The sequence below is a fragment of the Lagopus muta genome, chromosome 6 (assembly GCF_023343835.1).
Source record: "Lagopus muta isolate bLagMut1 chromosome 6, bLagMut1 primary, whole genome shotgun sequence".
Lineage (NCBI taxonomy): Eukaryota > Metazoa > Chordata > Aves > Galliformes > Phasianidae > Lagopus > Lagopus muta.
The window spans coordinates 56,288,977-56,300,838 of NC_064438.1; the positions used below are offsets into that span (position 1 = coordinate 56,288,977).

Consider the following 11,862-nt stretch of genomic DNA (forward strand, 5'->3'; position numbering starts at 1 on the left):
TCCCTACAACAGGTCACCCAGGTTGGCATCCAGCCGACTCTTGGCTATCTCCATAGAAGCAGACCCCACCACCACTCTGGGCAGCTTGTTCCACTGCTCCGTCACCCTGACCATAAAAAAGCTCTTCCATATGTTGGTATGGAACTTCCCGCATTCAAGTTTTAGGCCATTACTCCTCGTCCTATTGCTACGCACCACCAAAAAGAGCCTGGCCTCATCCATTTGCCTCCCATCTCCCTTTAGATATTTATAAACATTCATCAGATCCCATCTCAATCTTCTCCAGAACAGACGCAGATCATGCAGCCTTTCCTCATAGACACTCCAGAACCTTTATCATCTTTGTGGCCCTCTATTGGGCTCCTTCTGGGGGATCCCTGTCTTTTTTGAACCAAGGATCCCAAAACGGGACACAGTGTTCTAAATGTGGCCTCACCAGGGCAGAGTAGAGGGGGAGAATCACCTCCCCTAGACCTGCTGGCCACGCTTATTTTGTTGCACCCCAGGATACCATCGATTGGCCTTGTTGACCACGAAGGCACACTGCTCACTTGTGGCCAACCTGTCATCCACCAGGCCCTTCTCTGCACAGCTCATCGCCAGCAGGTCAGCCCCTAACCCGTACTGATGCATGTAGTTATCCTCCCCCTGCCCCCCTGCAAAGTGCAAGACTCTACATTTGCTTTTGTTAAACCTCATCAGCTTCCTCTCTGCCCAACTCTCCAGTCTGCCCAGGTCTTGCTGAATGGAAGCACAGTCCTCAGATGTGTCAGCTGGCTTTGTACCATCAGTGAACTTGCTGAGTCCTGGGAGGCATTCAAGAACTGAGATGTGGCACTGAGAAACACGGTCGGTGGGCACAGGGGGTGGGTTAGGGCAGGATATCATCTTAGTGGTCTTTCCCAACCTTCACAACTCTGTGATTCTAACACCTGCCCTGCACATCACCCGAAATGCTGGTGGAACTGCAGCATCCCAAAGGCAAGCTGGCTCAACCCAAGCCAAGTAAGACCTGGGCTTCTGCAGGGATCCCCCTTACAAAACACATAAAATAATAAAGTGATGGAAAACCCGCCACATACTTGTAGTGACAGCGATTCCAGCAGTCTCATTTCCTGCTAAAACCTTCTCCAAGACACACGCATTGTTTCACTAATTGTAAGTCTATTGAGAAACAGGCTACCCTCTGCTTTCAGACTGGAGTTAGTTACGCTTGGTCTGACCTTGCATTACTTCGAAGCACTGCAACATTAAGAGAAAATTAGAGTGTCTTGTTAAATTCTTTAAAAGGTAAAGCAACCCTATTACTCCAGGTTCACATGCAAAAAAATCAGGCTCTTAACAAATCACAACCACTGCTTTAATGCGGCAGGATTTAGCCTTTTATTTTAAGTTCATTCATTTCTCATTTACTTGAGTGATCGTGCCAGCTTTAATGAGCTCTCCCTATGAACACCGCAACAACAAAGGATTGGGGCTGCTTGTGTTACAGGGCTCTTCACACCTAGGATGAAATTCCTACATCATTGCCTCTGTCCCGACTGCCAAAAACAGATGATCTGTTTTTATAAATGCATCTGACAGAGAGGATTCGTCTCTTTGGTCACGATAAAGAAATTAGAGTAACTGTATGTGTAAACTGAACTAAAGAGTGCATCAGATTAAAACACATCTGGGCCGCTGTGCTGCTCCTGGATCACCTTTCAGCACCTATCTGGTACCCAACATCTGCACACCCTGAGCACTGATTCCAAGCAGCCCAGGAGCCACCGTTTTGGGCAAGAGGCTCTGAAGGTTATGGACTGACTCAAGCACATAGGATGTTAGGGCAAGGCTGTGCCCCACAGGGCTGTGGGCATGGCACAGCTCCCAGGGCAGCGGGCACAGCCCTGAGTGCCGGAGCTCAGGGAGTGCTTGGGGCACTGCTCTGACATTGGGTTTGGGTTTTGGATGATCTCGTATAGAGCCAGGAGTTGGACTTGGTGCCCAACACAATGTCCTTGATGGACCTTGTGGGTCACACTGGAGCTGGTCGGGCTCTGCACCCTGGGCGTTTGCATCACTGACCACCATCCACTCGAGGTACAGGGGCAAAAATAAGTTGCTTCTATTTTAAACCCAGAAAGCAACTGAACATCAGTGCCAGCGTGCAGTTTGGCTTTATGAGGGATTTGAAGAACTTGGCTCCTTCATTCTCTAATCCCACACGATGCTTCCCCGCTACCCGCCAGTATCGACTTAACAATGCAAAAGCATCTGCCCACATTTTTGCCATTATTTCGAACCCAGCAAAGAGCACCCTCCCCTTTCAGGAGGGTTAATCTAAAGAGCAGTTGCCAAAATGCTGAGAACAGGGCCAAACAATAGCTCCTCTGATGGAATTCCTCCACTGCATAGAGAAGAACGCAGGATCCCCCTGGGGCTCACCCGCTCCCATACAAAAGATGACAAGCAGAAAGTTCCAAGTGCACCTAAATGCAATGCTGCACATCAACCACAACGTGAGGTTGGATCAGTGCAACAATGGCTTTGGCAAAATGCAAAGCCCAGCCATCAGCGCTGGCCACCTATCCTTAAGATGGAGCCTCACTCCCTTCTTAGTGCACAACCCGCTTTTAGCTGCTCCCCTGCTTTAAATACCTCCATACCCACTCCCTGTGGAATCTCAGATCAGCTTTTCCAAAGCCTGGGCGGTGATGCAGACAGCTGGGCAGCAGCAGCTACGGTCCCCATCCACCCAGTGTTATTTATAAGGGCTCTCTGCCTGACCCAGGGTTGACATCGACCACAAAAAGTGTTCAGCATCCAACCGACTGCTGCGGAATAACGCCATGAGCACAGCCTGAGCACACACCTCTGCACTGCACTGTGTGCTACATGTATCATAACAGCAGCTCTATGTCATCCATTTCCCCAGCACAGACCCATAAGGGCTGGAAGGGACCTCTGGGAATCATCCAGTCCAGCAAGTAGCCCAATGCATTGAGTTGTGCATCTCTAGTTGGTACGCACCCTAAATGGACAGATTAGTAGTTTTTTTAGAACCTAATTAGAAAGCATTTCATAGAATCACAGCATGGCCTGGGTTACAAAGGAGCACAGTGCTCACCCAGCTCCAACCCCCTGCTGTGTGCAGGTCACCAACCAGCAGCCCAGGCTGCCCAGAGCCACATCCAGCCTGGCCTTGAATGCCTGCAGGGATGGGGCATCCACAGCCTCCTTGGGCAACCTGTGCCAGTGCCTCACCACCCTCTGGATGGAAAACTTCCTCCTCATATCCAACCCAAACCTCCCCTGTCTCAGTTTAAAGCCATTCCACCTTGTCCCATCACCATCCACCTCACAAACAGCCATTCCCCCTCCTGTTTATCCGCTCCCTTCAAGTACTGGAAGGCCACCATGAGGTCTCCCTGGAGCCTTCTCTTCTCCAAGCTGAACAATTCCAGTTCCCTCAACCTTTCCTCATAGGAGAGGTGCTCCAGCCCTCTGACCATCTTAGTGACCCTCCTCTGGACCCATTCCAAGAGCACTGCATCTTTCTTGTACTGGGGGCCCCAGGCCTGGATGCTGTACTGCAGACAGGGACTCACAAAAGCTGACAGAATCACCTCCCTCTCCCTGCTGGCCACCCTTAACGCAGCCCAGTTTATAGTTGGCCTTCCAGGCTGCAAGCTGTCTGCCTTATTTGGCCTACCCCCCTTCTCCCACATCTTCACATCCGGGCCCATTGTAGGGGAGTGGGACCAGATGACCTTTAAGGAGCCCTTCCAACTCAAATGATTCACCTTCCCGCTCATCTCCTGGTTGGCTGCACCTGGGAACCACAAGGATGGATGCATGCCTTCTATGACACACAGATACCAGCTACACGAGCACAAGGGGGTAGGGAAGGAAAAAAATCAATGGCTCCAGGTTGTTTTCTGCAACTCCACCAACCATAGCACCAGCATGACAGCAGACATGGCCAACTTTGCTGGCAAACACTCAGCTATAAACAGCAAACAGGAGCCGTCCTTGCCCTGCTGCTCACAGCCACCAGCAGCATCCATCCCCAAACCCATTCTGTCCACATTCACCCTCAATTCACTGCAAATTAGGGAAATTCGGGACCAGCATCGGTGTGAGGAGGCCCCCAGCTCTGGGGATCCTTTGGGGACACCCTTGAGACACCAGCATCACGAGCAGCTCCATCTCCAGCCCGTTGTTATGGTTACAGAGTGTTGATTTTTCCCTTCTTTTAAAAAGGATTCTTATCAGTTTAGCATAATTCTGCCAGTCAATAACAATTCTTATCTCAAAAGGTCACTCGGGTGGCTACAGCTCAGCACTGCATCTCCACTCGCGTTATCGGCAGGGAAACAGCCTGGGGACATCATTTGTTTCTCCTTTTGAACACAATCCATCCCTTTGGAACACTGAGATTTGAGCTGACCCTAGGGGTGATCACAACGAGGATCATCATCTTCTACAGGTTAAGCCTCTGCTCCCAGGTAACAGTGATAGGATGAGAGGTGATGGTCTCAGGTTGTGCCAGGGGAGGGTCAGGTTGGATACCAGGAAGGATTTATTCTCCAAAAGGCAGCGATGCAGTGGCACAGCTGCCCAGGGAAAGGGGGTTCACTGTTCCTGGAGGTGTTCCTAGAGGGATGAGGCACTGAGGGACATTAGCAGTGGGTATGGTGAAACAAGAAAATAAATTGCAGCGGCGTGCAAATTTTGGAGTATTTCAAGCATTCAAACCATGTTTTACAGCTCCTTGAGTACTTCCCACAGCAATCAAGTCTCCAACCCCAACACCAGCCACATCCCATCAGACGTATACAAGGAACAGGTTAGAAGTACAGTTTGTGGCTCATCTGAAATAGGTTTTACCAAAAAAAAAATAAGAAGAAAAAAAGGCAGTCTGGAAGGAATTACTCATGGAGATAAGTAACAGATGAGCTTCCCCAGGTTCTGCATGGCCCCTCCAGGGCTGCTTGAGAGCAAAGGAAGAGCAGAGCTGCCAAACCCTGCTCATGGCACTTGCAATATTAACACTGCTTCAAGGAAAGAGCATCTTTAAGCCACGTCTAGCTCCTGCAAATGCCAGGTGAGGCTTGTGGGGACAGCAGCAGAAGCTGCCATTGGTGCCACAACGGTAATGGAAACACCTCTGGATTTGTTTGAGCACACTGGCACAGGAGAAGGTCTTCTGCTGCCCTGAGACAGCAGAAGTAAAATTATTTATTTTAAATGTAACCAAAGGAAGATTTTGCATTGTACCTCAAGGCTGCACCCAGGAATGGCCGCAAAGGGCAACAGAATCAATACCAGCAAACCCCAAGGTCCTCACCCAGGTCTTTGTGCAGAGATCAGTCCCACGCAGGAAGGCAGAGCAGAGCCACCAGCAACAATCCGGGCACCTTTGCCAACATTTCCAGTGCACCCATCTCATGGCATACATCAACAAATGGAGCTGCAAGCTGCAGATCCGTGCTTGGCTCCCACCAGACCCAGAGGCGTTCGCCTGCTGCGTGGCAAAGCTGAGAAAAGCTCCTGCCAGGGAGCGGGAAGCCAGCCCTGGGTCTCTGCCTGCTCCAGCCCAAACCTCCTCCTCCTTCAGCATCACGCAGAGCCTTGAGGCAGCTCTTGGGAAACCAAGAGTTAACAGAGAGCACCGCTCTTGTTTATGCGCTGAATATAGAAGGAGAAAATAGAGGGGGCGATGCACACTCAGAGGCACACAGGCATCCACGCATGATTCATGCAAGGATCGGTCCCCTCCGTGCCAAGCCCCACTGCTGGGCTGCCCCTGCAGCAGGAAGCCTTCAACAGCCACCGGAGCTTGGCTGAGGGCTGCTGCACACAGCGGGTAGGGGGAGCCCCAAACCCATCTGCACCCCAAAACGGATCCAAATCACCGCTCTCAGCTCTGCCCCCACAGCTCAGCAGCACGAGGCGACCTGCCCTTTCCCTGCAGGTTATCTGCAGTAACATTAGCCAGCAGCACGGAGCCAGAGGGCTGCAGCACTGACGAATGTGTCTTAAAATAAAGCCGGCGTTCACACTAATTACTATTTCAGTTAGTCACATTGATTGCAAACATTGCTCCCAGCCTGGAAAATAACGGCGTTCATGGGCTACATGTTAAGGAGGCGGTCAGTGGGCAGATGGGGATGGGTTGGGGTTAGACTTGGGGATCTTAAGAGGTCTTTTCCAACCTTAATGATTATGTGATTATAAGTTAAATTAATGATAACGGTGGGGTTTGATGAGGGATTACAAGAACCTGGAATCATAAAATGGCCTGGGTTGAAAAGGACCACAATGATCATCCAGTTTCAACCCCCTGCTATGTGCAGGGTCGCCAACCAGCAGCCCAGGCTGCCCAGAGCCACGTCCAGCCTGGCCTCCACAAGATATCACCAACTCCGGCACAGACGAAGCAGGGGGACAGCACTGAGGGCTCCAACTCTCCCCAGCTGACAAAAGCCCCTTAAAAAGAAAACCATTTTAATTAAAACAGAATATCACAAGTGAAGTTCATCATCTACCAGGACCAAAGCTGGCAGCTCTGTTGGCATCCCCTTTAGGTAGAGATGTGCTGGCAGCACTGCCTCCAGCGTTTCCCAGTGCTCCCATCTCACAGGCACTTAAACCAGAACTCAACATTACAGCAAAGCCAAGGAAAACAGAAAGCAGGGCACGGCCCTCAGGCTGGGTACAGGGTAGTTTGCTATGGGTGGTTGGAGGGGAATGGGGTTTTGCTTCCCAACAAAATGGAGCCACAGCCACCCCAGGGCAACCGAGGCGAGCTCTGCAGGCACAAGCTGTGGCTTTTATTAGACAGCTGGAAAAAAAAATACGAGCACAAGCCCTCCTTTGAGCTGGTGCACCTTTGCGCTTGGCCATTTTTTCCAGCTGCATCATTTGGTCTAATTAAAGGCACTGCCTCTCCCTGGCTCTTCCTCCAGCAGCTCCTTGTCGGGACACCAAATCTGTGTGGTGTGGATGCCCTCATCGGGGTGTAGGACTGTGAGGTCCTGGGGTAACCCTGCCCAGCACTGAGGGATGCACTCCATGCTCAAAACCCCACAGTGAGCCAAGTGGAGGGTGAGCTTTGTCTGCATACCTCCCATGGCCATTGTGCAGGACAACCACAAGCCAAATACTTCACCAGAGCAAGGAGGAGAGAATTTGCTTCTTCCTTGTCCTTTACAACTGAGCACCAACACCTTCAAGGCAGCCCCGCTCCCATGGAACAAACAGCAGGATTCAAAGAGCAGAGCAGCACAGGGCTCAGTGACGATGCTGCTTTCAGAACTTGGTGTGATTCCATTGCCAGTCAAGTGACAAATGCTATTTAAAAGACACAGGTGGTTTTATGGACAGGGCAGCAGACCAAAAGCTGCTTCCTACAGCCGAGAGCTGCGGGGCAGATCTCCAATTCCCCTTCCCATTAAGGAACCATCACATCCCTTGGGATGCTTGCAGGTACCCGGCTCCTTGCCAAGGGAAACCCCCCAGAGAGAAGGGGACTGATGGCACAACCTGGGTTTGCGGTACAGATGTTAGAGGATGTGTCCCTGGCCCCACAGCTGAGCACCAGCCCTGGCTATGGGGAGTGAAGACAGCCAGGGGATGACATTTCCCATCATCAGAGCAAGTGACCCCATGGCTCAGCCTTACTTCACCACACTGCCTGCATCACAACCCCATGGCTGAATGGCAAACATAGACACAGCTCTCCATTCTCCAGGGACATGGCAGTCATCCATCCAAAACATTACTGGGACTCAGGGATACCCAAAAGGCAGCCAGAAATCAAGGGCAACCACAACGGGATACCAAGATACAACCAGAACCAAAGAAGATCCACAGAGACATCCCAAAACACAACCAGAACCCAAGGGCACCCAGAATGGGACATCCCAAAACACAACCAGAACCCAAGGGCACCCAGAATGGGACATCCCAAAACACAACCAGAACCCAAGGGCACCCAGAACAGGACATCCCAAAACACAACCAGAACCCAAGGGCACCCACAATGGGACATCCCAAAACACAACCAGAACCCAAGGGCACCCAGAACAGGACATCCCAAAACACAACCAGAACCCAAGGGCACCCACAGTGGGACATCCCAAAACACAGCCAGAACCCAAGGGCACCCACAATGGGACATCCCAAAACACAACTGGAACCCAAGGGCACCCAGAATGGGACATCCCAAAACACAACCGGAACCCAAGGGCACCCAGAACGGGACATCCCAAAACACAACTGACTCCAAGGGATACTCAACACAGAGCACCCCAAACCACAACTAGAACCTACAGTCACCCACAACAGGATACCCAAAAGACAACCAGAAGTCGGGGATATCCACAGCAAGACACCCAAAACCACACCTGGAACCCAGGGGCACCCACACTGGGATGTGCAAAACACAACTGGAACCCATGGGCACCCACAGTGGAAAACTCAAAACACAATGTGAAGGAAAACAGCAGTGCAGGTAAGAATTAAACCACAGCTCTATCTGCCGCAGGGGATGCAAGGCTGGGCTGCGCCGACGCGGGCGGCCGTGCTTCGGCCCTTCAGCCGTTTCTAAAAGCAGCATCCCAGCACCGAGGCGCACCCCGCAGCATTCCTGCCTCTCATTCCTGCAGCTATAAAAGGAAATGGCCAATTCCAGCCTTTCTCCCTCGGACCATCGCCGATCTCGGGGTGGTTTCCTGCGGGCGGGCGGCTCGGCCCCGCGGCGCTGGCCCTCGTCACCAAATGGCAGCGGGGCCGGCTGCCAAGCGGCCCTAATGGGGAACAGCTGGAGCGGGACTGCGCTCCTCCCGCCCCGCAGACACTGGGGCTCTGTTTGGGAGCCGACTGCAGCGGATCGCCATTGGGATCTGCTCGATGCGTTCCGGCCCTGAGCGGAACCGCTGGGTCTGAAGCAAAAAGGATGCTTTGCAATAGGGCTTAGGTTTTTTTTTTTCCCTCCCCCTCCCTTTTTATTTCTTGTCCACTTTTCCTTCTTTTTGTTTTTCCCTCTCTGTTTTCCTTTCCTTTTTTTTTTTTTTTTTTTTCTTTCCCTCCATTTTCCTCCTTTTTTTTTTTCCATTTCCTCCATTTCTGGGGGGACAGACTGGGGAAAACCCAACTGTCCAACTTTAAGACTCGCATTCCACACCGCAGAAACTCTACAGCAACTTCCATCCCCATCACTGTAAATACACACACGGGGACATACGCTAGCAATACATGCATGCAAAGGCACGTACAGGAACATACGTGGCTCTGGGCAGCCTGGTCTGCTGGTTGGCGACCCTGCATATAGCAGGGGGTTGAAACGAGACGATCATTGTGGTCCTTTTCAACCCAGGCCATTCTATGATATGCACATATAACAACCCCAATAACTGCATTAACACTTTACTCCAACTCCATTGACTTCTGCAGAGTTGAGGAAGTCGGGACAGCAGTCACATAAAGCCCCAATGCACTTTCCCAGCCCTGCACACTCCCTGCAGTGCATCCCGTGAATGCAGCAGCAGAAAGAACACAAGGGGGGTATTGAGAGCTGCAGGAAAAGAAAAAAAAAAAAAAAAAAAAAAAAAAAGGAAAAAAAAAAAAAAAAAAAAGTGTGTCCAAACAGGATCTGAGTGATGAAACAGAAATTGCCACATTTCAAAGAAATTCGGATAACCCAGCTGGCCAGACCTTGAGAAAATAACAGTTCGCCTAAGGTAGCAATGGGCTCCTTGTTGCAGAGAGCAAAGCGAGCCACGTTGTCCAAAAGAAGCCTGGAAAATCCAGACTCTACGTGACCTGACTTACTTATTGCACAGGAAACTGCATGGAAGGAGGAAGGGGGGGAGGAATAAAAAAAAAAAAGAAAAGAAGCCACCAATCATTCATGCTCCCGTAGTTACACCGCGCAATAGTTGGCTGTGCTGGAAGCCAAGTGGAATGAGCCATCAGCAGTTTGAAAATGTGAGAGATGGCGGGGCGGGTGGGGAGATCAACAGGGTTAGGTATGGATATATGGCTTTGGCTGCATTAGGGCAGATAAGGGGGAACACACAAAGGGGGAAAGTAAATAAAAAGGCGGGGGGGAAAGGAAAGGAAAAGGACAAGGAGAAAAAAAAACTGAAAAACGGAATAGAAAAGGGGGAAATAAAAGGGGTTGCAGCAAACTCACCGGGGTTGTTGGCCTCCCCTTCGAGGACGTGCAGCTCGGTGCAGTCTGCCAGCGAGTGCTCCAGGCAGAGCTGCAGGAAGCGCGCCTGGGTCCGGCTCACGCGTTTGAGCAGCGAGAGCAGCGCAACAGTCTGCTCGCACTCGTTCCAGCCCTTGAACCAGCCGGCCAGAACGCCGACCTGGTCTCGAAACATCATGGTGCTGAGGGCCGGGGTGCGAGGGGAGGGCTGCTCTCCTCCTCCCCCCCAACCCCCGGTGATAGAGCCGGGTGACGGTGAGGATTTCCTCTGCGATGCGAGGCTGGGTTGGTGGGTGGGCGTAGGGTGCAGCTTCGGGTTCGCTCGGTTTTCTTCGGGGGTGGTGATGGCGATGCGGAGTAAATGGGGGTGGGAGGAGTGGGAGGGGAGGTGGGGAAAAAAAATTAAGAAAAATTTAAAAAGATGAAGGAGGGGAAAAAAAAAAAAAAAGGTAAAATAATAAGGAAAAGCCCAGCGGTCTGCGTGCACCGAGCCGGCCCTGCGCTGCGAGTGTGGGCAAGGCACGGAACGAGCGGGATCGGGCCGGGGGGGGGGTCACACCTGGAAGAGAGAAATGGGGAGGGGTCAGAGGGGGGCAGGAGGAGGAGGAGAGGAGAGGAGAGGAGAGGAGAGGAGAGGAGAGGAGAGGAGAGGAGAAAGGCACGCAGCAGCCGGGCACTGCAGCCCGCTGCCTTTCTCCTCCTCCTCCAGATCTGGGCTCACCCCACCGCTTTGGGGGGGGGGGGACGACAGTGGGAGCCCCCTCCCAGCGCGCAGACAGCCCCCAGAAAATATCCCTGGGGGAAAGGAGGAAGGGATGGATCTCTTCCAACACCCTTCTAGGAGGGGGCAACGCAGCAATTTCCGCCCCCCCACAAAATAAAAGTTCCCCCCCCCCCCGCCCGCTGCCCAGCACTCACCTCATTCACACCGGCCTCGGGGTGCTGGAAGAGGAGGGAGGGGGGGGAGAGAGGCGTGGGGGGGGTCGTGCCATGGCGGGGAATGGGGAGGGGGGGGAATAAGGGGGAGAGAAGGGGGGGGCGCGGGGCGCGAGCGGCGGCGGCGGCTCCGCGGCGCGAGACTGAGCCCGGCGGCGCGCCGAGCCCCCGCTCCCCACATTGCGCTCATTTGCATAGCGGTGACGTCATCGGGAGGGCGGGGCGCGGGAAACGAAGGGGGGGGGGGGGGGACGCGCGCCCTCCTCTCGTTCCCCGCGTGCCCCAACCCCGTGCAACAGCTCCGCGCGAATCCGCGCTGCTAATTCAGCGCTCCGGTCCCCTCGCGCCAAAAAAAGCGCCGCAGTCACACCTCCCCCCCGCCCTCCCCGCTCCCCATCCGCAAAGCTTCCCCCCCCCCCAAACCCCCAGCCGTCATCCCGCCCTCAAAGCTGCGGGCTTCCCGCTGGGGGAAGCCGCCATCTAGTGGAGACAGCGGGGATGGCAGCGGCCGCTTGGATCATTTAATTATATTTCATGATACGCATCATATGCATATATGCGTATTGGGCCAGCCGTTGGTGAGGGTATCGCTGTGTGGGATGCGGGGGCTCAGTGGTGGTTGTTGGTGCTTTGGGCTGTGATGAGTCCAGTGGGTTGGAGTTGTTGGGTGTTGTGAAGTGGTGCGAGTTTGGGGGGGAAAGGAAGAGGAGAAAAGGAGGAGATAA

General features: G+C 52.9%; 1 protein-coding gene across 5 annotated transcripts in view; it reads right to left on the minus strand.

Moving 5' to 3' along the window:
• SAMD4A (sterile alpha motif domain containing 4A) overlaps positions 1–11,209 on the minus strand; it is a 68,638-nt gene extending 57,429 nt beyond the window's left edge. For 2 of the 5 annotated variants that reach the window (XR_007377799.1, XM_048949167.1), the window contains exon 1: positions 10,184–10,767. Coding sequence is in view for 2 of the 5 variants with exons in the window: in XM_048949167.1 (XP_048805124.1) it covers positions 10,184–10,379 (196 nt within the window). In the remaining 3 variants the exon portion in view is untranslated. Of the gene's footprint in view, positions 1–10,183; positions 10,769–11,119 lie in introns of those variants that run through there. The other 3 variants (XR_007377800.1, XR_007377801.1, XM_048949166.1) reach the window with 3 other exon arrangements.
• Between the last annotated feature and the right edge of the window lie 653 nt (positions 11,210–11,862).